This window comes from Stylophora pistillata, chromosome 8, assembly GCF_964205215.1.
Source record: "Stylophora pistillata chromosome 8, jaStyPist1.2, whole genome shotgun sequence".
In the NCBI taxonomy this organism is placed as follows: domain Eukaryota; kingdom Metazoa; phylum Cnidaria; class Anthozoa; order Scleractinia; family Pocilloporidae; genus Stylophora; species Stylophora pistillata.
In genome coordinates, this window is record NC_142526.1 from 2,281,357 (window position 1) to 2,307,403 (window position 26,047).

General features: G+C 37.6%; 2 protein-coding genes across 3 annotated transcripts; both read right to left on the reverse strand.

Annotated features, from left to right (window-relative positions):
- Positions 1-1,101: 1,101 nt before the first annotated feature.
- On the reverse strand, positions 1,102-8,279 carry LOC111325780 (uncharacterized). Its single transcript, XM_088729240.1, has 9 exons — positions 8,154-8,279; positions 6,819-7,072; positions 6,439-6,517; positions 5,535-5,657; positions 4,884-5,006; positions 3,879-4,141; positions 3,567-3,681; positions 3,162-3,484; positions 1,102-2,644 (listed from the first exon to the last, which is right to left on the reverse strand). The coding sequence occupies exons 1-9, from the start codon at positions 8,221-8,223 to the stop codon at positions 2,471-2,473; spliced, it is 1,524 nt and encodes a 507-aa protein (XP_088585366.1). The 5' UTR covers positions 8,224-8,279; the 3' UTR covers positions 1,102-2,470.
- Positions 8,280-13,188: 4,909 nt separating this feature from the next.
- Positions 13,189-25,539, reverse strand: LOC111325781 (uncharacterized). Of its 2 annotated transcripts, XM_088729228.1 has the most exons (15): positions 25,292-25,538; positions 24,253-24,300; positions 23,699-23,952; positions 23,315-23,393; positions 23,021-23,071; positions 20,693-20,815; positions 19,364-19,486; positions 18,360-18,622; positions 18,038-18,152; positions 17,629-17,951; positions 15,730-17,113; positions 15,098-15,242; positions 14,137-14,170; positions 13,702-13,770; positions 13,189-13,217 (listed from the first exon to the last, which is right to left on the reverse strand). In XM_088729228.1, exons 1-11 carry the CDS (start codon positions 25,461-25,463, stop codon positions 16,940-16,942), a joined length of 1,725 nt encoding a protein of 574 aa, XP_088585354.1. In that variant the 5' UTR covers positions 25,464-25,538; the 3' UTR covers positions 13,189-13,217; positions 13,702-13,770; positions 14,137-14,170; positions 15,098-15,242; positions 15,730-16,939. The 2 variants fall into 2 exon arrangements, with proteins under 2 accessions (XP_088585354.1, XP_088585355.1); XM_088729229.1 differs by lacking the exon at positions 24,253-24,300 and having other exon boundaries at positions 14,059-14,170; positions 25,292-25,539.
- Between the last annotated feature and the right edge of the window lie 508 nt (positions 25,540-26,047).

Sequence of the window (26,047 nt, forward strand, 5' to 3'; positions counted from 1 at the left end):
TTGAATGAGTTGAAATCCGCAATTGGTGGCCTATAGATAGAAAAAACCAATACTTTACTTTTGTTTGGAAAACATAATTCCATCCAAGTTGTTTCAAGAGTGTCAATATTGAGGTCTTGCCGTTCGCGACCAGTAAGCTTTGAATTGTAGTATTTTGCTGTACTACCACCTCCTCTTGTCCAGTATAACATTCAGTCTTTGTTCAATGAAAACAATAGCGAGAACAATAGAACTCCGCAGAGACTAGTAGTCTTGGTTTTCAAAATTTGGATTTTTTTTCTAAGTCTTTTTCGAAACAGGGTAAATTCGGCGTGTTTTGACTTTGCAAAACGGAAAATTTAAGTGTGCCATTTTAAGACCAGGTCGATTAAGGACAGGATAATACCAACCTGGGTTTGGAGAAGTATCACCAGCAAGTAGAATCAAAGCTAGGGAGCTAAGATTTAGGAGCTTCGTCAGTACATAGTTATTAACTATGGTCAGTATTACTATCTTGGAACGTGTAGCGATAGGCAAAGGTGTTCGACGCTGAGTTGGTCTGCTCTGACAAAGTATTTTGGGCGAAGATAACATACGACTTCTATAGAATGTAGCGCCAGAATTACTATCCAAGTCCTTTTAGGAAACTAAGCTCTGAATTATTGCACAGCAGAAGAAGAAGAGATATATTCTACACCCATAAGAGTTACAGGGACGCCGAGCTTTGAAGACACACCTGAGCGACGCCATTGCCACGCGCAATTCAACTAATACAAGGTCATGCAATTTCTGGGTAAATTTAAAAATTATTTTCACAGGTTTCAACATCGTTTGTAAGGATTAGTTCAAGAAACTACTGAATCTAAGAAAGGATCGATATCGTCTCTTGAAGAATTTGATTCCTCGTGTGACGAAGAGACACTCGCGACTTCTCCAGTTTCGAAAATTCACAATTACTTTCTTTACCTGTTTGTTTGTCTGCCTGTTCTTTGTTATTATTTTCTTTTTAGCTTTAGTTAATGAACATAAAACAATATCAGAGCCATACCACGAGCGCCTAGCCATTATGTTAACGGTGAGGACCTCGGTGAATGGACTTACATAAAGGGAGAACATTTCAGATCTGTTATTTAATTTTATTACTTTATTTTATCTGCTTATTAGTTATTTGCCACACTACAATAAAAATTAACGAAGAAGCCTGAAAGCTTAGTTAAATACAACAGTGTGTGGTGATGAAACCTTGATAAAATCACTCACTTCACAGTTAACTTACGTGAGCCCAAATATCAGTGCTGTTGTTCACGAGTCTGACTCGAGCGTAATGACCAACCAATTTTATCGACGTCCCAGCTCTTACCATACATTCGTTCCCTCGATTAACTATGGTCTGTAAGCATTTGCCTGTCTCTGTTCTGGCAATCTAAAAGAAAAACTAACAACAAAAATTTTTTTGACGGGGACTCCAAGAAAACGAAAGAAAACTTGTGCTTGCATACAATGCCCTTAATGGCGAAAATAAAGAACATAAATTAATCAAATTGTCTACAAAAAAATGCCTGTAGTTTTTTATTGCCTATTTTTATAACACCTATCAATATATCGCTCAATTTCTTTTCTGGACTTATTTTTTTGGTCTGTGCTCTTAGTTTGTGTATTTTCTTAACTCCTCTGAGCTTTTTCCCGTGTTTCTGCCCTTTCTTGTTTCGTTTTTCTTTTCTGCGTTTTTTACTTGTTTATTTGTTTTTGTCTTTTTTTAGCTCCTGATCTGCTTGTGAGTTTGATTGCTTTCCAATGCTCTGGGTTTGCAGTATTTAAGATATTTTACAATCAATCAATCTCATCTTTTAAATAAGTAACAGATTATAGTTATAAGTTGGCACACTCTTCTGTTTCATGCAATACGTCCATTCTGTCCAACGTACACAACATGCCGGCCCTATTAATTTGCAAAAACAAAGTGATATTTACTCTTATTAATTCTTAGCGTAAAAAATACTGAGTGCTTGAAGTGTTATGAGCCAAGGTTGCACAATCCGACAGCGCATCTCCTCCCAACCCGTTTTAAAAGGGATAATGGACAATTTTCAGAAATGCCAGAGCAAGAGCGAGTTTCTTACAAGTAAAAGTGTTACATATTACAGCTGAAAAACTCTCTGTCTCTTTTACTATTTAGTAGAAACAGAAGAGAGTTTTTTTTTTATGTTTTCAGAGATCCATCGTGGTTCAGTGGAAATAACCTCCGTTTGTATCTAAATACTCCAACGCAAAACGTACATAGAAACCTCTCATACTAGCTGATGTAATAATTATTACCAATATCACTAATATTAGTATGATGTATAAATATCCAAATGTTATATACAGGAAGAGTCTAATGCGACTTCGAAAGCGCATGCGCAAAGCTAGTGAGCTAGTTAATTATATTTCAAAAGCAGCTGCGTAGCTTCTACATGTAATCCCCTGATTATCTCGCCAATTCAAAATCTTGTTAGCCTTCAGGACAAATGATATCTCCTTTAAGGTCATCAAAGTTAATGTGACCCCAAGAACAGTCACTCTGGTCAACGAGTCTGACTTGGGCGTATTGACCAGTAAACTCCTCTACGTCCCAGCTCTTACGGTACATTGTCTCCAAACAGTTTCCTGTCTCATTTCTGACGACCTAAACGTAACAACAAATTTAAACAGTTTTTTAAACCTTGTTTAGGCGATTGCTGACGCATCTAGCATGACTGTATCATACATTAATTGACTTGCAATCTTTAAACTTAGGGAAAAAGCTGTCGTTTCGAAGGGGGGTAAGCCAGAGACAAATAGAGTGAAATATTAATTTGCAGACTTGTAGTTTGCTATCTCGTAGACTCTCCTTTAAGGAAGCTCAAAATAAGCCATTTTTAAATCTAAAAATATTTAGAAGTAAAAACTAGGTCGGATCGTCATCAAGGTCATCATCGTTCACATTGATGATGACCAAGAGTTAGAAATGTTTGTCGTTTACTTTTTAAATATGATTTTCCTCGGGAAGATCTCATTTTAAATCTAGGCGAACTTTACGGACATCACGAAGCCCAAAATGGTTTTGCAATGTTGAATGACTAAATCTCTGATACCTTGATCAATCTACCTTGGCTGTTTCAAAAGAACCAAACGAACAGAATGATCACAGTGCATAATCTCACCTTGTTATCGACTATGAGTTCTGCACGAACTCTATTTAATTTACATCCCCCACCAATGAGAAACGAAATACTCTTGCCGACGATACTAAAACATGGTGAAGTGAGAGTTCCATGGGGTTCGTCGCCTCCTTCTGGATGAAGTACTCCTACGGCATCGCTCTCTCTGGGCCGTTTCTCTGCTCCCCCTATCCACCAGCTCCCTTGTTGTTGGGCGCTTTGTGTGTGGCGATATGCTGGATTGTCACCAAATGTTGGTTGGTAAATGAAAGCTGTGCCGGTCATTTCCCACTCCCCGATTCCATCTTCAAAGTCAAAGCTGCAAGCTGAAGGAATTACAGAAAATTTTACTTCACGAAAGGTTCTTCAATGGCTAAAACTCATTTCATTAAATTATTTAATGATTACCAGTCTTGCAGCGTGCGCCAGTGAATCCAATAGGACATTTACAACGAAATCCTTTAGCAGTGTAGCCGGCTTGACACGTGCCATTATTCAAGCAGGGACTGCTGCTGCACGGATTCTGTTGAAAAACAAAATAAATAGTTTACTGCGATTATTTCCAATTGCTTTGCTTGTCCTTGAGTTCTTGTGATGCTTAAAGAGCTTAACCGTATTCAGGGTACGTCATCTTTGGAGCTTGGTACCCGATAGGAGGCCATTAGAAGCTTTTCTTAAACTTTATTTGGGAATTGCATAGTAAGGAATCACTAATCTTACCTCAATAGCAAGATAGATGTGACCTTTTTTACTTCGCAGAACAGGTGAGCTTTGATTTCCCTTTGCAGAATGATGGTGATTTAACTCGCAGGTGAAGTTTCCCCCTTCCTTGGGTCCAAAGTTCATAGAAACACAGCTGGGCTCCTGATAACACATTTCGTTACAGCTCCCCTGATGCGAAACCTCTACAGTTCTGATTACGTTGCCCTTCATGACTTTGTCATGTATTGGTGTTTTGAAAATAATGGTGCGACATTCAGCACCTGTATAAGTATTTAAGAAAGGCTTTGATTTTAGTTTAAATATTTAATGGAATTTACGTCGAAGATCAGAGTGATCTCTGCAACACTATTTCAGTAGTAGCGAGAAATAAGGCCTGAATAAAATCAGGATCGCGGGCGAGTTGAACTCATGACCTGTGCGATTCGGTACTAACTGAGTACTGAAGCCAGATGGCATCGTTATTTACTTTACGAATCAACCTTGGTAAATTAATTGCTCATTTTGCTTATTTGTTGTTTTTTTTCTAGCGTATCTAGATGTATCTTAGCAAAAGTCTAGATATATGGACAGAGGTTTAGTGTTCATAATCGTCATCAATGAGCAATAATATGTACTTTCTATTGACTGTCAAATCGTGGGTTGGAGTTTTGAAAATTTCATAGTTCTGTCGGAGATCTGAAAACAATTTGTAGACAGAAATTGAACAGTTAAAGCAATCACAACAAAAAAGAGAGAGGAGAGAAGTCTCATATAGCATTTCTACCCACTTATGTAGGAAAACGTGCAAGTAAGGTTCGATATCATTTGCTTGACCATTTCTTCCTAGTATTCGCTTAATGACGCACAATTACAAGAGAGTTTCTATTTTTTTAGCCGTCACTCAGCCATTGCCTTCACACCAAAGGTGGTCACCAATTTCATACATTTTAATTTGTTCAAGAAGTAAGTAAACCAACTGATGGCAAATGAAGCACTTTTTTGGAAGTTTTAGGATCGATTTACCTGAACAAAACCCTCCAGTTACATGAAGTCCCTCCTTGCAAGTGCAACCATAAGAGGTATTAGTGTTTATGCATGTCGCCCTCACACCACAAACTTGGCTGTTATGGGCGCACTCGTCAATATCTTTAAAGCAAGTTGTTAAGTTATACAGATGAAGTAACATGTTTTTGATCAATGCAATAACGACAATAATTGTGGTAATGATATCAAAAATTGTAATAACGATAACATTAATAATAATAATAATAATAATAATAATAATAATAAAGACGGAGAAACTAAACCAAGGAGATGGCCCATTTCCGAATTGCCTTTAGCCTCTTTTTCAAAGCGAGTCCTGGTGCTCATCCTTTCGTATGGTAATAAGTTTTCATTCACATGCAAATTAAACTCATTTTCATACGTATCGTTGAGCACCAGTCCTCGTTTTGAAAAAGAGACCAAACGTGATGCGAAAATGGCCTATTATGAACATCATCTGCCCACTATTGACCACTTTGAACTGTATGAGTTTATGAAGGAGTAAACTTGTCTGTTGTAAAAACCACCAAACAATTTACAGAAGGAATATCGACCCAACTAGGGAACGCTGTTGGCCAATTGCAATTGTGAACTTATCATAATATAACCTTTATGAGCAAATAAGGTTACCATTGATAACGGCAGACATTAAAGCAACACTTGATACTGTCGGCAGGGCCAAGATTGACTTAGTAGTATTGCTACTTGGCCTCGTGGAGATTGTTGGTGGAGTTGAAGGTGAGCTAGAAAACTCTGTGAAAAGAATAAACAGAAAAGAGTGAGTTAAGATATTTCCTTCTTAGTGTCTAGCTTTAAAAAGAAACCTCTTCTCTACTTGTTACTAGAGAAAACAGTGGACCATTTTATGCTCTAGTTTCTTTCCATGATAAATAAATCTGCGTAATTTTGAATATATGCCTGAAGATACACGGTTAAAAATGTACTGCCATTCGGTTTCGTGGAGGCATTTGCCTGTTTTGGAGTTGTACTTGGCAAGTCTGGAAAAGGAAAGGAAGTGGTGTATACCCTTGCTATGAGGTGTTATCGTTTGTCTCTCGAGGGTGTCGCTTCCAATGTGAAATGCAACCTTTTCAACTGCACACTGCTAGTTTTTTTCCGGCGCTAAGGTCCCGCGTATTTACATTATCTAAAGAACGCTATTATACTCACAACCTAAGGAAAAGAAAATCGTCACGATCACAATTAAATGAAAAAAACATACAAAGTAGTCAATCATATTGCCACCAGGTGTTGTGGACGTTTCCGGCTCGTTTGGGGCTGAATTGGCAAGTGCTGGAAAATAGTAACTTGCCTGTAATTTTTATTAGAAAAAAAAAGGTTGTAGGTAACCAGTGGGAGGAAAGTCTTTTTTTTATCGTTGTGATTATTATCCTAGTAGATATTTTTTGGCCTTGCATGTAACCATCAATGAAAAAACCAAAAAACAAACAAAAAGAAAAATTATTGATGAGGCTATAAAAGAATGCCGATATTTAGCAATTGGGAAAAAAAAATTGAATTTTTTTACCATTACCTTCACACCGGTAACCTTTATACGTAAAGCCATTTTGACAGGAGTGACGTAGAGGACAGGGATTCTTCGCACAAGCGTTCTAAGATTTAAAACACCAAATGTGGTTCTAAGTATTTGCTTCTCATAATGTTTTTCAGGAGTCTCATGCTGACCTTCGCAAGCTCATAAGAGAGTACAAAAAGTTATGAAGCTACGAATGCATCAAAGGAAAGAAAAAGATCTATGTTGAATAAAAAGTATGACAAAGTGATCCTAACTTGAGAAGAATCCATACCATATGGTCGCTCTCCTTTCATTGCAAACCCCCTCAATAAATCAGACTCAATAAGTTCATTGCACATTATGAACTGTTTTAAATCTTGCTTGTTAAGGAAGCTAACCTCAGTTGAGTGATAGTTGAAGTCATCTCTTGGCTTGAGCGCCTCAGGATGCATCTCATGATCAGAATCACTCAGTTCACACAGATAAGCTCCATTTTCCTCCGAGGGACCAATGTTGAAAGACAAACAGTTGTGTTCCTGAAAGCATCTCACTTTACATACACTTTCTCTTTGTACCTCGACACTCTTGATAACGAAACCTTGCAGGGAAAAGTCTTTCAATTCTGGGTTGAATTTCAAAATACGATAATCATCTGCGAAAAAAAAAAAGACATAGATATAACATTTTTGTCGCAGGCCCAGTACAGTTTCCATGAAGGGTCTGTTAAAAAGGGAAATTTAATTTTTTTTAATAATTGGACCTGCCCCCCCCCCCCCCCAAAAAAAAATTATCCATTTCTATTTTGCAATGTCCTATTTTGTTTTTGAAAAAAACAGAAAGGTCGAAATGAGTGTAGTTCTCGGTGTATTTAGATGTAACTTTTTTTATTGTTGTTTCGACTGCACACTACCATTCTTCAGGATCCAAATTTATGATCAAATGACAAAGACACAAAATAGTCATTCATATTACCACTAGGTGTCATGGAGGTTTCCTGCTCTGTTGGAGTCGAATGGGATACTAATATAATGGTGAAAAAGAGTAATATTAATTCTAATATTTTAACGTGAATACCCCTATACAATTCCTGTGAAAGATCTCCCTAAAAAGAAGATTGCTTTTTTTTTCTTTATTAACTGTGCCTACCCAAAAACTAAATCATCTATTTCTATTTTCCAATGTCCTATTTTCTTTTTTAAAAGTCGGATCCTCGTCCCTTAAACGAAACAAACAGATAAACATAAACAACAAACAAGGCAAAAATAAGAAGAAACTCAAAAGAGAAAAAAAATAAAAAACCACAAAGACGATAGCAAACGCTAACAAACAAAACATCTTAAATTAAGCAAACATACAGTTTAGCAAGGGAAGTTACAATGTAACTATGGTGGCTGCTTCAAGCTGTGCAAGTAAAAAAGATATAGAAAAAGGACAGATGTTCATGTGCCACTTATCTCACACTCCGAATATAACTCATAAGTGCGTTTAGATGGTGTATGATTGAAGAAGCAATGAGTGAATACTCTGAATCTGGATAGAAAAAAAAAGGTAAAAAAAAGTCTTAAAACTTCCGTTAACAACTATTACCCGACGGATGTAAACAGAATAATCCATGATTAAATCCCCTCTTTGGTTCAAATTTATGTCGCTCTTTTTTACGTAATAAGTATAGCCACTAGTTTCGTTTGGCGATTCAGCACAAAAGTTTGTTAAACGTCCAAAGTATATCATACCATCTTCAGCCACAGCCGTTGAAGGAATTAGGAAAACGCATAGCTGAAGAATTAAAGTGAGGCGAGACATCTTGGGAAGGAAAGAAATGTACCACGAAAAGTATCGAGAACAACTCCGTGTATACACTTCATTCCAAGGCTTAGAACTGAAAACACTTCCTCTTAGAATCATATATATTGCATTCTCGTCAATTAAGGAAACAATCGTTCCATAGCCAATAGTTTGAAAATATCATGGTTTCCCGTGGATTGTAATACCCGTTAACTCATTGACTCTTGACTTAGTGTATTGATATCTTAGTAGAGTAATGGTGTGAGCTTGGAACTACCTCTAAATAAAAGATGATGCATGACGTGAAATCCCGGTGAGGGCTTTGTAGCTTCATATGCAAGAGGTTTTTTCGCCAATCTAATTTGCTCTCTGCGTAAAAGCTATTAACATCAATCAAATTCGCCTCAGCCCATTTAGTTTAACAACACAGATCGTAAATTAAAAATGAGATTTAGAAGAGAGTAACAAAAAACTAAATCTTAGTGGGGTGAATGGCTCTACGTTGGCGAATCACTATTGAACATAATTGATAGAATGCATTGAAATCTTACTCAATACCGAATTCGCTCTCATCACACTTTTTTCCACAAGCGGTCCAATCGTACTGTGTGTGATTTTTAGGTCTAAAGGTCGTTAACGTTAATAACTTTAATATTAGGACTGAATTTTTAAGTGTGAGCGTGGATCGTCAAAAAGGGAAAAACTATAAAAAAGTTGAAACAAATTAAAAAGAGAATGAAAGCGAGGAATATTACATGTTGGGTCTCCTTACTTTTATTCCGTAGCTCGTTTTATCGCTTGTAGTCATTTTAACGCTATTTTGGCGAATGTATTTAGCATGCGTGTCATTATTACATACACACAAACACACACACACACACACACACACACACACACACACACACAGACACGATGGTCTGTTTCTTGGCTTCCAATCCAAACTCTTCCGCGGGAAACTGGAGCCTACCTGTGTGAATTGAGTGATTTTAGAACGCTTATGTGAGGAATCCCTGTCCTCTACGTCATCGAATTTAAACTTAAACGGGGCTTTATCTGTTTAAATGCAGGTCACCTGCGAAGCCCCCGTGCTTACTTCATTTTCATCCGTAGGTAAAATTACATTTATTTCATTCAAAATATGATCAGCTTCCTCCAAGGGAAAGAAGAACCCTCTGAAGTATGCCGTATGCCCGGCTTCCAGTGTGTGTCTTCATAGCTCAGTTAATAGTTGGTGTTGAGAGGGGGGGGGGGGGGGTTACCACTCGCTTAGCGAATTAACAAGAGGTACCAAGATTCTGTTAATTTTCTTCTTTATTCCCTACTCTTCTACTTTTGCTACTACCTTCTACTACCACGGCTATTTCTCCTCCAACTTCAGCAAGGAGTACCCTCTTATTTAATGTAAAAATCACAGACATGTTTGGGTTAGCTGACCGTGGGAATTTCCAAAACAGGATATTCAGTGTGAGTAAAACTCAAGCTCAGTTTTACCAACCCAAACATGACATGATTATTCTCGACCATAACAAGCGATTAAAATGTCTAGCACGACAAGAAGGAAATCCGCGAACTTAGCCAAGTTCAAGCGCACACTAAAAATAAAAGATCAAAAATACAGATCTACAAAAACAACATGTAGACGCAAAAAGGCCAGACTCATCAAAACAAAGGTAAACCTACAAATACTCGAAATAGCAATCCTTTAAAATACTCTAAAACAGTACCACCAACTAGTATCAAGGAGGCACGGGAACGAGTCCCCGTGTAAGTCTAAGTTTTTTTTAGGTTTCTACTCTGCTATTGCTTAACAGCTCACCTGTGAGGATCACTGCTTTACTTAAAGTATTTGTTTGTTATTCGTCATGATATTACAGAAATCTTACGCTGTGCTTCGCAAACTTACAAACATAACCTGTAAAATGCTCCAGAGTCGAACTACATACATAGAAGAAAATCTTTGTAAAAGTGAGAAATTCATGTTGCATGAATAAAAGCAAAACGATCTTTATTGACCCCATATTATTTGGACATCTTCCTTTCAGAACACGTAATTGTCTCAGTAAAGTCAATGTGTAAAAAAAGGCTGGAAAAAATTAAGTTTCATATATTGCATGCTTAGAAACTTATCACAGTCCACTGGTAAGCGAATTCATCATTTTTCCTGAGCGCCTCAGAGTGCTCCTCATCATCACAATCACTCTGTTCACACGGGTAAGCTCCAATTTCTCCCAAGGGACCAACATTAAGAGACACGCAGTTGTGTTCCTGAATCAAAAGCATCTCGCTTTACATTCACTTTCTCTTTGTACCTCGACGCTCTAACGAAACCTTGCTGAGTAAAATCTTTCATATCTGGCTTGAATTCCAAAATACGACAGCCATCTGCAAAGGTACGTTGATTTTAATATTTGTCGCTCGCTCTTCACAAGTTTCATAGGGTCACTCCTTGAAAGGGTGAAAAAAAAAAACAGACAAAACAAAACAAAAATAAAACAAAAAACTATAAAGTCTGAAGAAAAGCAAACATAAATCATTGCAAAATAAGGTTAATACTTAACAAATACTCAGTTGGTAGAAGAAGTCACAGCGTAATCGTGTAGTCATGGTGGCTGTTTCAAGCTGTGCAGATAGAAGGATGGAAAAAGGGCCACATGCTCATAGCATTTTTATCTCACGCTCTGGATATTGCCCGTTAGTAACTCTTGTGATCAACCACTGCGATTTCGATCTTTCCAACTTTCATAAACTAAAACGATGTTTAGTTATATTCAGTTAAATTTGTTCTGTCCAAACAATTAACACGATGAAAAGAAAGCAAGGTTAGCTGAACTTAGCGAAAATAATCTGAATACATTCTCTATACGATTTATGACTGAAGAAGAGTAAATACACTGACTGTCAACCAAAAAAGAAAAAAGCAAAGCAATAAAGAAGAAAATCTCAACACACACGTCCGTTAAACGTCCAAACTATCTTACTCTAGAGCCACGGTATTTAATGGGATAAAGTAAACATATAGCTGTGAAATGAAAAATGAAACGAGACATCTTGAAAGAGACAGCGGTCTACCCCCAAAGCTTAGTGTTGAAAAGTCTTCTTTAAATAACATTTTCAACAAGTAATGAAACAATTGTTCCATACACAATAGCTTAAAAAGATCGTGGTTTCCCGTGAATATGTAGAACATGTTGCGTTTCAGTTTTGTTTACATCTGATTAAATTTATGCAATTGCAATGAAATCCCGATTTAGCCTTTTATGCAAGCAGCAGGCTTTCTTCAAATCGAATTTGACCTCTACGTCAAAAAAATTCCTTCAGTGCATGTATTTTAGCAATGTGGTCTGTACGCTTGCGAAAACGATAAGAACTATTAAAACTTGAAGAGTGGAATAGCTTTAATTTGACCACGACTGAGTATTAAGTACAAGTGGTATGATACAATGAAATCGTCGCTCGCAGCATTAAAGTAGATCTGTCCTTATCAGAATTCCTACTTTTTTCGCTTTCGTTTTCTCTCACAAGCAAACTGTCTCTACAAAAAAAGAAATAGAGTATAACACCTCAAACCTATATTAACAGTATAAGATATAATTGTATTTCGAATTCTTTGGGTGGCAAATATCGTTTTTCGAAAGCGTTTGACCGCGATATTATTAAACACATAGTAAAACTAATTCATAGCAGCAGAGTTCTGTCAGTTAAGAAGCTAATGTTGTATTTACAAGTTCGTCAAGTACACGTACTACTTTAGTGCCCTGCTGCCAACTTAGTTGACGCGCAATATATTCGACTAGTGACGAGGAAGTATCAGGGGAAGAACAAGCCCATTCACAAACAGTTTTAAGATGTTGCTGAATCGAATCGTTTCGTTCTCATCACGTCTTAACTTCATCTGTAATCAATTACAGGAACGAAGTACGGCAACATGGAATCCATTTTGTTAAGTAGGTTTAATTTTTGTTTGATTTCGATTTTTTTTTTTCGGGCTGAGGGCTTGGCATCATTTATTATGGGTAGCGTTAAGTCCATTTATTGTGATAGTAATTGATATGGTTTAAAGAAATGGAAAATGCGAGCACTTAATCCCTGTATGTAAGTAGAAATACATTTGAAGCGCATTTTTATTGCGAAAAGTTTCATTTTGACCTAAAATTAAAAATCTGGGATGAAAGACAACGAAGAAAAGTGTGGCTCTTGGAGGGTGTCCACTTGATTATGATGGAAACTCGATTTGATACCAAGAAACCAGAAAAAAAAACAATTGCACAAAGGAAAACAGGCCAGAAATTCTTAAAAGTAAAATAACGTGCATTTCCGTACACTTCTTGGTCACTGTTCAATTTCTTTCATTCTAAAGAATAAGTTGTTCCCAACAATCCAGTAGATCAACTCGTTCGTTTATTGAGATTCAATGAATATATGAAGTTTATATATTTTGAACTGCGCTATTAGATACGTATGATGCACGACCCTCGCAGTAGATAGCGCTATTTATGCAATAGCGAAAATCAGACCTGAAAAAAATCAGGTCTGTACGGGACTCGAACCACTGACCTCTGCGATACTAGTGCAGCGCTCTACCAATTGAACTAACAAGCCAACTGGGAGCAGGCTGTTAAGTTGATTCGTAATAAACTCGTGAAAGTGATAAATGAGATACAATGAATATATTCCTTGTATCTCATTTATCACTTTCAATGAATATATTCATTGTATCTCATTTATCACTTTCACGAGTTTATTACGAATCAACTTAACAGCCTGCTCCCAGTTGGCTTGTTGGCTCAATTGGTAGAGCGCTGCACTAGTATCGCAGAGGTCAGTGGTTCGAGTCCCGTACAGGCCTGATTTTTTTCAGGTCTGAATTTCGCTATTGCATAAATAGCGCTATCTACTGTGAGGATCGTGCATCATTCGTTCGTTTATTGTTTAAGTCATGGGATCATCTTTAATTATTTCGCAATGGGCTTTTCTTGGACTTTATCTGTTAACTGCCTGTGTCCCGAGTATCCCTAAAAACGAAAAAAAGATAGGAACTCTGAGAACAAAGATTAAGTTGACTTTGCTTCATAGATCGATTTTATCACGCCAAATTACTTCCCAGTTCTTTTTATTATGTTTGTTTTTAAACCCTGTTGATTAAAGGGGGTTCATTAGACAATGACTGCTTTCGAACTCATATTTGGAGCCCCAAATTACAGCAGGCTCACCCTGCTCGGTCATTGAACGATACAATTAACTTTATTGGGAATTAGTGCACACAGGGGTATGCATGGATAACGTTCACCATCGAGCATGCTGCCTAGCTAATTGGACACAGATATACTGAGATAGAGCTCTTTCTCTACTTAAATGAATTGGCCTTGCGGAAAACCATTAAAAGCCTCATTGACAGATTGATTTCATCGATTGATTGACTGATTGACTGATTGATCCATTAGTCGATTAGTCAATTTAAATTTCAAAAGGCAGACAGAAATAAAGTAGAAATTTTACCTTAGTTATCTAGCCAATTCTCAGAACTGTTGTCTTCAAACCAAGGGCTTTCAGCTGGCGCGTCTCTTCCTGAAAAAGCAAACGAATAAGTTAAAAAATGATGAAACCATAATCACATAAATGAGTAAGAAAAAGATAAAACATTTACGTAAGTTCTTATGAATCTATTGGTCCTACTGTCGTGATTGGTCGCTGGGAGGGGGGGGGGGGTGGGTCTGGGTAAATATCCACCCCTAGCCACCGGCAAGGTGGTTCCATGCATTGATGAGGCAAATTATCAAACATTCAAAAGTACTTGTAAAAAAACAATCCATCCTTTCAATTATTCTGACATAAATAATCTAAGAGCGTGTTCACCTTGACACACGCACTTGCAGAAATACGGGAGTTTACTGTCGTCTCCGTAGTCCGGTTTGGTACATACTTTTCGCTTACCCTTGAAACATCCGAGACGTCCTGGATATATTTTCTATAAATAAAAAAGAAGCAGAACAAATTAAAGGAAACAAAGCAAAACAAATCGGAACAGAACAGACTATAAAACAAAAGAAAACAGACAGAACACCGGCACAACCTCAAGTCAATATTCCCTAATAAGGCCCTCCTGCTTATTTAGTAAGAAGTTAATACTGTTCATCCTTATTATCCAACTACACTTCGTAGAGTACAAATAACGCCATAGACGAATGCAAATATCACGCGGTATTTGTGCTCTAGAGTACCGGTTAAACAGGTTCTCTCGAATCGTGCAAGCGTAGAATTGAACTGTAGTTACGAAAAAAAAAATGGCGGACAATTGGAATCATACTTCCGACAACGAAAAGTCAGAATGGCTGGCAAATATACATCCAAGTCTATTAGATGAATGGAACGAGGAAAAACAGCTAGACGACCTGGAAATTTCTTCATTTATAAAAGAAAATTACATTGAAACAACAACACGACAACGCGCCAATTCCGTTCAGGTTCGCATACTTCTGTCACGCACTACCCGTAAATAAATATCCGCGAAATTTGCCCGCACTGAAATAGCAGTTTGGCGTGTTGGATAATAAATAACTTATTAGACGTTTTGTTTTGTAGTACCGCTGAGTATTTTTACGGGTTTTGCCGTATTTTGACGAGCCCCTAGGGCGAGTCAAAATAAAAGTAAGGAGTAAAAATACTCAGCGATACTACACAACAAAACGTCTGATACTAAGATCTATGTATATTTAAAACGATCTTATAAACTACGTAGTTTTTTTTCCTTTTATCAAAATTATATTATTGCCATTATAGTGAATATTGTTCATTCTCCACTATTTAGTAGTATGTTTCTGTGAAGTTTCAATTCAATAAGAAAAAAAAAAGAAATTAATGATATGAATAATGATATGAATAATGAAAGAGTAACCTGGTCTTGACGTTATTGTATAGGATGACTATTGTTCTATACATTGTCTCAAAGTTCTGCAAAATTCACGCATATCAATCCTCCTCTGCGCTTTACTTACGACTTCGGCGGTATCTATATCTAAATCACCCTGGGTCTTCCAATTCTGAAAGAAAAAGTAATTTCATATCTGTTATTACAATAAGTTTCATTACCTGTGGAGAGAGATGGCACCTTAATATTTTACGGTGATGGGGTAACTGCGTTTGCCTGAGACTAGATCCGAATTCAACACTATTGAAACTCCTCTCAGCTATATCCACCAACGCATGTTTTAAAGCCGTTCTGTTAAACACGGCTGAAATTTTTTTCTTCATAGAAGCTGCTAAACTAGTGTTTGTTGGCGTTGAAATGAAATTTAGTGACAACTTGAAACCTATTGCATGCAAAACTTAGTTCTTCACTTCTATTTCTGATACAATGAACAGGATATTATAAAGTAAATATTTTGAGAGATATCCCTCTCATAGGAATAATTCTAGTGGGAGGGGCCTTAATTGTTTAACTGCTTGTCATTTATGACTGCTCATAGCAATCTTAAGAAGATATAATTATACGAATTTTCTCAGTGAGAGAATCATGTTGATTCTTACTAGTTTTCACGACTCCATCTCTGAGTTCCTCTGCCGGATCTCCAAAGAAAAAAAAGAATGATTATAATCAACAGAACAGAAACAACAACATAGCAATGTAAAGAAAGGAAAACAAAGCAACAAATCAAAAACCAAAAACCAGGAAAAAAAAGGAAAAAAAAAGAAACAAAAAAAACAAGTAACCAGAAAACTGGAAAACAATAGCGGCAACAAATCAAACGGGTAATACGTTTTTTCTTGAAGTCCAGGTGTTCTTTCAATGGTTGCATGTCCCATCAGAACTCTGCTAAAATTCTCACTACAATATCGGAATTTCTATCCAGTTTTAATTCAATCTAGTTTATTGTCTTTACGTGAGGCAGTTGCCCGAGCCATGTAGGAGGACATTCATGTATGCTGTGTGCCTCTATGTTCTGGTTTTAATGTTAATTTCCAGTCTTGCGACTCGGATGAAAAGTACTCGGATGAAAATTATTCGGATAATAATAATCAATAAAAATGGCACGATGTCATAGCCAACTCGTCTGTTCCTTTGTTTGCGTTTTTTAAGCATCTTTTAAGTGAAGATAAGTGATAGATGATGGTAATAGGATGGCACACTCCTCTGTTTCACGCAATACGTCCATTATGTCCAACGTGCACAACTTGCCGTCTCTATTTATTTTCATAAACAAAGCAATATTTACACATTAATTTTTAGCGTAAAAAATACTGAGTGCTTGAAGTATTATGATTCAAGGTCGCACAATCCGACAGCCCATCTCCTCCCAGTCCGTTTCACAAGGGATGATGGACATTTTTCACAAATACTAGAGCAAGAGCGAGTTTCTCACAAGAATGAATAGGGCAATATTACGGTCGAAAAGCTCTCTATTTCTTTCCCTACTTAGTAGAAACAGAAGAGGTGTTTTTTTTTTTTATGTTTTCAGAGATCCATCGTCGTTCAGTGGAAACAACCTCTGTTTGTATCTAAATAATTCAACACAAAGTCTATTTAAAACCCTCTCATGCCAAGCTGATTTGATAACTATTACTAATATTAATAATATTAATACGACGTATAAATATCCATATGTTATTTACAGGAAGAGAGTTTAATGCGACTTCTAAAGCGCATGTCCAAAGCTAGTGAGCAAGTTAATTATATTCAAAAGCAGCTGCGTAGCTTCTTTTTGTAATTCCCTGATTATCTTGCCAATTTATCATCTTGTTAGTCGTGAGGACAAATGATATCTCCTTTAAGGTCATCAAAGTTAATGTGACCCCAACAACAGATCTTCTCGTCAACGAGTCTGACTTTCGCGTAATGACCAATAAACTCCTCTACGTCCCAGCTCTTACGATACATTGTCTCCAAACAGTTTCCTGTCTCGTTTCTGACGACCTAAAGCGTAACAACAAATTTAAACAGTTTAGACGATTACTGACGCATCTAGTATGACTATATCATACATTAATTGACTTGCAATCTTTAAACTTAGGGAAAAAGAACTGTCGTTTTGAAGGGGGGTAAGCGAAAGACAAATAGAGTGAAATATTAAGTGTCAGGCTCGTGGTTTGCTATGTCATGGACTCTTCCTTAAGAAAGCTCAAAATAAGCCATTTTTAAGTCTAAAAATATTTCAAAGTAAAAACTAGACGTTTTCGACACTAGGTCGTCATTAAGTTCATCATCGTTCACCCCGATGATGACCTAGAGTTGGAAATGTTTGTCGTTTACTTTTTAAACATGTTTTTCCCCGTAAAGATTTAAACTTAGAGGAACTTTAGGGATATCACGAAGCCCAAAAAGGTTTTGCCGGCAATGTTAACAGACCAAATCTCTGATACCTTGAATCAGTCTACTTGGACTGTTTCAAAAGAATCAAACGAACATAATGATCAAGTGCATGATCTCACCTTGTTGTCGACTATAAGCTCCGCACGAACAACATTTACGTCACATCCCCCACCAATGAGAAACGAGATATTCTTGCCTACAATGCGAAAACAAGGTGAAGTGAGAGTTCCTTGGGGTACGTCGGCTCCTTCTGGATGCTGCTGTCCTGCGAAATCGCTCTCTCTGGGTCGTTTTTCAGCTCCCCCCACCCACCAGTCACCTTCGTGCTGGGCGCTTTCTCTAAAGCGCGCTACTGGATTGTCACCAAATGTTGGCTGATAAACAAAAGCTGTGCCTGTCATTTCCCATCCATCAATTCCATCTTCAAAATCAAAGCTGCAAGCTGGGCGAATTGCAGAAAATTTCATTTCACGAAAAGTTCTTTAACAGTTAAAACTCACTTCATTAATTTTTTTAATGATTAATTACCAGTCGTACAGCGTGCGCCAGTGAATCCAAGAGGACATCTACACCGAAATCCTTTAACAGTGTAGCCAGCTTGACACGTGCCATTGTTCAAGCAGGGACTGCTGATACACGGATTCTGTTTAAAAACAAAATGGACAGTTTACTGTGATTATTTTCTATTACTTTGCTTATCCTTAAGTTCTTGTGATACTTAAAGAGCTTAACCGTATTGAGCCTACGTCGTCTTTCGAGCTTCGTACCCGATAGGAGGCCCTCAGAAGCTTTTGCATCTCATCTCGTAAACGATTTTGGGAATTGCACAGTAAGGAATCACTAATCTTACCTCAATAGCAAGATAGATGTGATCTTTTTTACTTTGCAGAACAGGTGAGCTTTGATTTCCCTTTGAGGAATGATCCTGATTTAACTCGCAGGTGAAGTTTCCCCCTGCCTCGGGTCCAAAGTTCATAGAAACGCAGCTGGGCTCCTGATAACACATTTCGTTACAGCTTCCCTGATGCGAAACCTCTACAGTTCTGATTAAGTTGCCCTTCATGACTTTGTCGTGTATTGGTGTTTTGAAAATAATGGTGCGACATTCAGCACCTGTATAAGTATTTAAGAAAGGCTTTGATTTTAGTTTAAATATTTAATGGAATTTATGTCCAAGATCAGAGTGATCTTTGCAACACTATTTCAGTAGTAGCGAGAAATAAGGCCTGAATAAAGTCAGGCTCGCTAGCGAGTTGAATTCATGACCTGTGCGATTCGGTGCTAACTGAGTACTGAAGCCAAATGGCATCGTTATTTCCTTTACGAATCAACCTTGGTAAATTAAGTGCTCATTTTGCTTATTTGTTGTTGTTTTTTTTTCTAGGGTATCTAGATGTATCTTAGCAAAAAGTCTAGATATATGGACAGGGGTTTAGTGTTCATAATCGTGATCAATGAGCAATAATATGTACTTTCTTTTGACTTTCAAATCGTGGATTGGAGTGTTGAAAATTTCATAGTTCTGTCGGAGATCTGAAAACAATTTGTAGACATACATTGAACAATTAAAGCAATCACAACAAAAGAGAGAGAAGTCTCATAGAGCATTTCTACCCACTTATCTAGGAAAACGTGCAAGTAAGGTTCGATATCATTTGCTTGACCATTTCTTCCTAGTATTCGCTTAATGAGGCACAATTACTAGGGAGTTTCTATTTATTTAGCCGTCACTCAGCCATTGCCTTCACACCAAAGTTGGTCACAAATTTCATATCTTTTAATTTGTTCAAGAAGTAAGTAAAGCAACTGATGGCAAATGAAGCACTTTTTTTGGAAGTTTTAGGATCGATTTACCTGAACAAAACCCTCCAGTTACATGAAGTCCCTCCTTGCAGGTACAACCATAGGAGGTCTTAGTGTTTATGCATCTCGCCCTCACACCACAAACTTGACTGTTATTGGCGCACTCGTCAGTATCTTTAATGCAAGTTGTTAAGTTATACAGATAAAGTAACATGTTTTTTATCAATGCAATAACGACAATAATTGTGGTAATAATATCAAAAATTGTAATAACGATAACATTAATGATAATAATAATAATAATAAATATGTATGATGCACGATCCTCGCAGTAGATAGCGCTATTTATGCAATAGCGAAAATCAGGCCTAAAATTATTCAGGCCTGTACGGGATTCGAACCACTGACCTCTGCGATACTAGTGCAGCGCTCTACCAATTGAGCTAACAAGCCAACTGGGAGCAGGCCGTTAAGTTGATTCGTAATAAACCCGTGAAAGTGATAAATCAGATACAATGAATATTTGAAGTTCATATATTTTGAACTGCGGTATTAGATACGTATGATGCACGATCCTCGCAGTAGATAGCGCTATTTAAGCAATAGCGAAAATCAGACCTGAAAAAAAATCAGGCCTGTACGGGATTCGAACCACTGACCTCTGCGATACTAGTGCAGCGCTCGACCAATTGAGCTAACAAGCCAACCCGTGAAAGTAATAAATCACTTTCACAGGTTTATTACGAATCAACTTTACGGCCTGCTGCCAGTTGGCTTATTATCTCAATTGGTTGAGCGCTGCACTAGTATCGCAGAGGTCAGTGGTTCGAATCCCGTACAGGCCTGATTTTTTTCAAGCCTGATTTTCGCTATTGCATAAATAGCGCTATCTACTGCGAGGATCGTGCATCATACGTATCTAATACCGCAGTTCAAAATATATGAACTTCATATATTCATTGTAACCAATAATAATAAAGACGGAGAAACTAAACCAGGGAAATGGCCCATTTCTGAATTGCCTTTAGCCTCTTCTCAAAGCGAGTCCTGGTGCTCATCCTTTCGTATGGTAATAAGTTTTCATTCACATGCAAATTAAACTCATTTTCATACTTATGGTTGAGCACCAGGCCTTGTTTTGAAAAAGAGACCAAACCTAATGCGAAAATGCCCTAGTAATTCGGAAATGGCCTATTATGAACATCATCTGCCCACTATTGACCACTTTGAACTGTATGAGTTTGTGAAGGAGTAAACTTGTCTGTTGTAAGAACCACCAAACAATTTACAGAAGGAATTTCGGCCCAACTAGGGAACGCCGTTGGCCAATTGTAATTGTGAACTTATCACAATATAACCTTTATGATCAAATAAGGTTACCATTGATAACGGCAGACGTTAAAGCAGCACTTGATACTGTCGGCAGGGCCAAGATTGACTTAGTAGTATTACTACTTGGCCTCGTGGAGATTGTTGGTGGAGTTAAAGCTGAGCTAGAAAACTCTGTGAAAAGAATAAACAGAAAAGAGTGAGTTAAGATATTTCCTTCTTAGTGTCTAGCTTTAAAAAGAAGGCTCTTCTCTACTTGTTACTAGAGAAAACAGTGGACCATTTTATGCTCTAGTTTCTGTCCATGATAAATAAATATGCGTAGCTTTGAATATATCCCAGAAGATACACGGTTAAAAATGTACTACCACTCGGTTTCGTGGAGGAATTTGCCTGTTTTGGAGTTGTACTTGGCAAGTCTGGAAAAGGAACATCCTCGGAGACCCAGGGGCTGAGTCGATTTCAAGTTAGGGCATGAAGAGCCCCTGGGGACATTGTCTTACAAGACTAGTTCCAAACGGTCGCAGTCGTTCTGCCATCTGATTGGTGCCAGAAAATCTTTGTGTTTTTCTGCCCAATCAGAGTGAAGTGTGCTTTAGAGTCCTTTCGTGTGTTTTAACACGGACATATACTTGTAGCCCAGTTGCTCGCTATGTTTGTTTGGACCGTGCGACAGAGATTTGCTTGAGGTGAAAAGTTTCAGTCTCGGCACACAACGTCAGAGAAATCGATCAGATTGTCCGCGAAAATCTTACCGGAAGTTATACTGAATACTTTCGCAGGTATCACTAGAGAACGTGTTTTAAAGTTTGCGAGGTTTGTATACCACACGATGGTTGCAGTCATTGATATGTCGCTTTAAACGATAAACGAGATTTAAGCGTAAATCTTTCTGGATTTTTTGCATAATTTGCTGTGACTGAAACTTTGCCAATCCCGTGAAGTTATTTCGTCGCACGGGCCACGCAGGTATGTCGAGCAACTGGTACTTGCGCAACTTTCTGTGCATGCCAAAATCTAATCTCATCTTCACTCGAAAAAAAAGAAAAGCTAAGCGTGGAAACATTTGCTTATTAGATGTGGGTAGATGACCCTGTACTACTAAGCTGACATTTGCAATAAAGCAAACCCGCCCTTTCCATCCAATATTTCTTGGTCTTTGGTTTTGATTTTCCCATTGAAAACAGCATCGGATCGATTCCCAATGATCAAAGGTATTTAACTTGGTCTTCAGCAATCGACAGACAGAGGTGAAATGACAATGACCAAGGGACTAGAAGAGAATCCGTGGCCTTCCTAGCTCAAGAATTTCAACACTCTAGACAGCAGTTGAAAGATTAAGCTCTTTCCAAACCCCTTCGGTAACTGCCCGAAAACATCTCCTTCCCACGATGTTCTCGTTAATAAGTTTTTGTTCAGATTTTAATTAGCTAACCGGAAACACAGCTAAGCTTTCTCTTAGCACTTGCTGGAGGTCGTCCACGAACTTAACGTTCTCTGCAACCTTGGCCGTATTGTGAACGCCTTTACTACTAAGATTAGATTTTGGCGCGCAGAGAAAGCAGAAAGCTACGTAGGCGAAAGCGCCAGTTGCTCGATATACCTGCGTGGCCCGTGCGACGAAATAACTTCACGGGATTGGCAAAGTTTCAGTCACAGCAAATTATGCAAAAAATCTAGAAAGATTTAAGCTTAAATCTAGTTTAACGTTTAAGGCGACATATCAATGACTGCAACCATCGTGTGGTATACAAACCTCGCAAACTTTAAAACACGTTCTCTAGTGATACCTGCGAAAGTATTCAGTATAATTTCCGGTAAGATTTTCGCGGACAATCTGATCGATTTCTCTTACGTTTTGTGCCGAGGCTGAAACTTTTCACCTCAAGCAAATCTCTGTCGCACGGTCCAAACATACATGGCGAGCAACTGGGCTACAAGTATATGTCCGTGTTAAAACACACGAAAGGCTCTAAAGCACACTTCACTCTGATTGGGCAGAAAAACACAAAGATTTTCTGGCACCAATCAGATGGCAGAACGACTGCGACCGTTTGGAACTAGTCTTGTAAGACAATGTCCCCAGGGGCTCTTCATGCCCTAACTTGAAATCGACTCAGCCCCTGGGTCTCCGAGGATGAAAAAGGAAAGTGGTGTATACCCTTGCTATGAGGTGTTATCGTTTGTCTCTCGAGGGTGTCGCTTCCAATGGGAAATACAACCTTTTCAACTGCACACTGCTAGTTTTTTTTTCCGGCGTTAAGGTCCAGCGTATTTGCATTATCTAAAGAACGCTATTATACTCACCACCTAAGGAAAAGAAAATCGTCACGATCACAATTAAATGACAAAAACATACAAAGTAGTCAATCATATTACCAGCAGGTGTTGTGGACGTTTCCAGCTCGTTTGGGGCTGAATTGGCAAGTGCTGAAAAATAGTAACTTGCCTGTTATTTTTATTAGAAAAAAATAAGGTTGTAGGTAACCAGTGGGAGGAGAGTCTTTTTATTATCGTTGTGATTATTATCCTAGTAGATATTTTTTTGCCTTGCATGTAACCATCAATGAAAAAACAAACAAACAAACAAAAAGAAAAATTATTGATGAGGTTATAAAAGAATGCCGATATTTAGCAATTGGGAAAAAAAAGTTTCAATTTTTTTACCATTACCTTCACACCGGTAACCTTTATACGTAAAGCCATTTTGACAGGAGTGATGTAGAGGACAGGGATTCTTCGCACAAGCGTTCTAAGATTTAAAACACCAAATGTGGTTCTAAGTATTTGCTTCTCATAATGTTTTTCAGGAGTCTCATGCTGACCTTCGCAAGCTCATAAGAGAGTACAAAAAGTTACAGTTTCGAGCTACGAATGCATCAAAGGAAAGAAAAAGATCTATGTTGAATAAAAATATGACAAAGTGATCTTAACTTGAGAAGATTCCATATCATATGGTCGCTCTCCTTTCATTGCAAACCACCTCAATAAATCAGACTCAATAAGTTCATTGCACATTGTGAACTGTTTTAAATCTTGCTTGTTAAGGAAGCTAACCTCAGTTGAGTGATAGTTGAAGCCATCTATTGGCTTGAGCGCCTCAGGATGCATCTCATGATCAGAATCACTCAGTTCACACAGATAAGCTCCATTTTCCTCCGAGGGACCAATGTTGACAGACAAACAGTTGTGTTCCTGAAAGCATCTCACTTTACATACACTTTCTCTTTGTACCTCGACGCTCTTGATAACGAAACCTTGCAGGGAAAAGTCTTTCAATTCTGGGTTGAATTTCAAAATACGACAATCATCTGCGAAAACAAAAGTCATAGATATAACGTTTTTGTCGCAGGCCCAGTACAGTTTCCATGAAGGGTCTGTTAAAAAGGGAAATTTAATTTTTTTTAATAATTGGACCTGCCCCCCCAAAAACTATCCATTTCTATTTTGCAATGTCGTAGTTTGTTTTTGAAGAAAACAGAAAGGTCCAAATGAGTGTAGTTCTCGGTGTATTTCGATGTAACTTCTTTTATTGTTGTTTCGACTGCACACTACCATTCTTCCGAATTTATGATCAAATGACAAGCACGCAAAATAGTCATTCATATTACCACTAGGTGTCATGGAGGTTTCCTGCTCTGTTGGAGTCGAATGGGATACTAATATAATGGAGAAAAAGAGTAATATTAATTCTAATATTTTCACGTGAATACCCCTATACAATTCCTGTGAAAGATCTCCCTAAAAACAAGATTGCTTTTTTTTCTTTAATAAGTGAGCCTACCCAAAAACTAAATCATCTATTTCTATTTTCCAATGTCCTATTTTTTTTTAAAAGTCAGATCATCGTCCCTTAAACGAAACAAACAGACAAACATAAACAACAAACAACGCAAAAATAAGAAGAAACTCAAAAGAGAAAAAAAAAACAACCACAAAGACGATAGCAAACGCTAACAAACAAACAAAACATCTTAAATTAAACAAACATACAGTTTAGCAAGGGAAGTTACAATGTAACAATGGTGGCTGATTCAAGCTGTGCAAGTAAAAAAGATATAGAAACAGGACACATGTTCATGAAACACTTATCTCACACTCCGAATATAACTCATAAGTGCCTTTATATGGTGTATGATTGAAGAAGCAAGAAGTGAATACTCTGAATATGGATAGAAAAAAAAAGGTAAAAAAAAGACGACAGCAAAACAAAGTAGTAAAGGGCATTGGAAATTAAATTCAATATCAGTCGCTATTTCTAACACGCAAAATTCCGATCAAATCAGGCACTTCTTTCTTAGCGCTAAACTCAAATCAAATAATCTCTGACGAATGTAATGTAGCAGTAAGTGAAATTGTGAATTTCTTTTCCTGAATCGAGTAAATGTTCTTGTTTGCGAATAGTGTGCGTGCAGCATCACAAAAAATGAAGATCTCTTCTTATAATGATCTCTACTACCACAGTGATGTTATCAAGTCTTAAAACTTCCGTGAACAACTATTACCCGACGGATGTAAACAGAATAATCCATGATTAAATCCCCTCTTCGGTTAAAATTTATGTTGCTCTTCTTACGTAATAAGTATAGCCACTAGTTTCGTTTGGCGATTCAGCACAAAAGTTTGTTAAACGTCCAAAGTATATCATACCATCTTCAGCCACAGCCGTTGAAGGAATTAGGCAAACGCATAGCTGAAGAATTAAAGTGAGGCGAGACATCTTGGGAAGGAAAGAAGTGTACCACCAAAAGTATCGAGAACAACTCCGTGTATACACTTCATTCCAAGGCTTAGAACTGAAAACACTTCCTCTTAGAATCATATATATTGCATTCTCGTCAATTAAGGAAACAATCGTTCCATAGCCAATAGTTTGAAAATATCATGGTTTCCCGTGGATTGTAATACCCGTTAACTCATTGACTCTTGACTTAGTGTATTGATATCTTAGTAGAGTAATGGTGTGAGCTTGGAACTACCTCTAAATAAAAGATGATGCATGACGTGAAATCCCGGTGAGGGCTTTGTAGCTTCATATGCAAGAGGTTTTTTCGCCAATCTAATTTGCTCTCTGCGTAAAAGCTATCAAATTCGCAAATCAAATCTAATCAAAGCTAATCAAATTCGCCTCAGCCCATTTAGTTTAACAACACAGATCGTAAATTAAACATAAGATTTAGATGGGAGTAACAAAAAACTAAATCTTAGTGGGGTGAATGGTTCTACGTTGGCGAATGACTATTGAACATAATTGATAGAATGCATTGAAATCTCACTCAATACCGAATTCGCTCTCATAACACTTTTTTCCACAAGCGGTCCAATCGTACTGTATGTGATTTTGAGGTCTAAAGGTCGTAAACGTTAATAACTTTAATATTAGGACTGAATTTTTAAGTGTGAGCG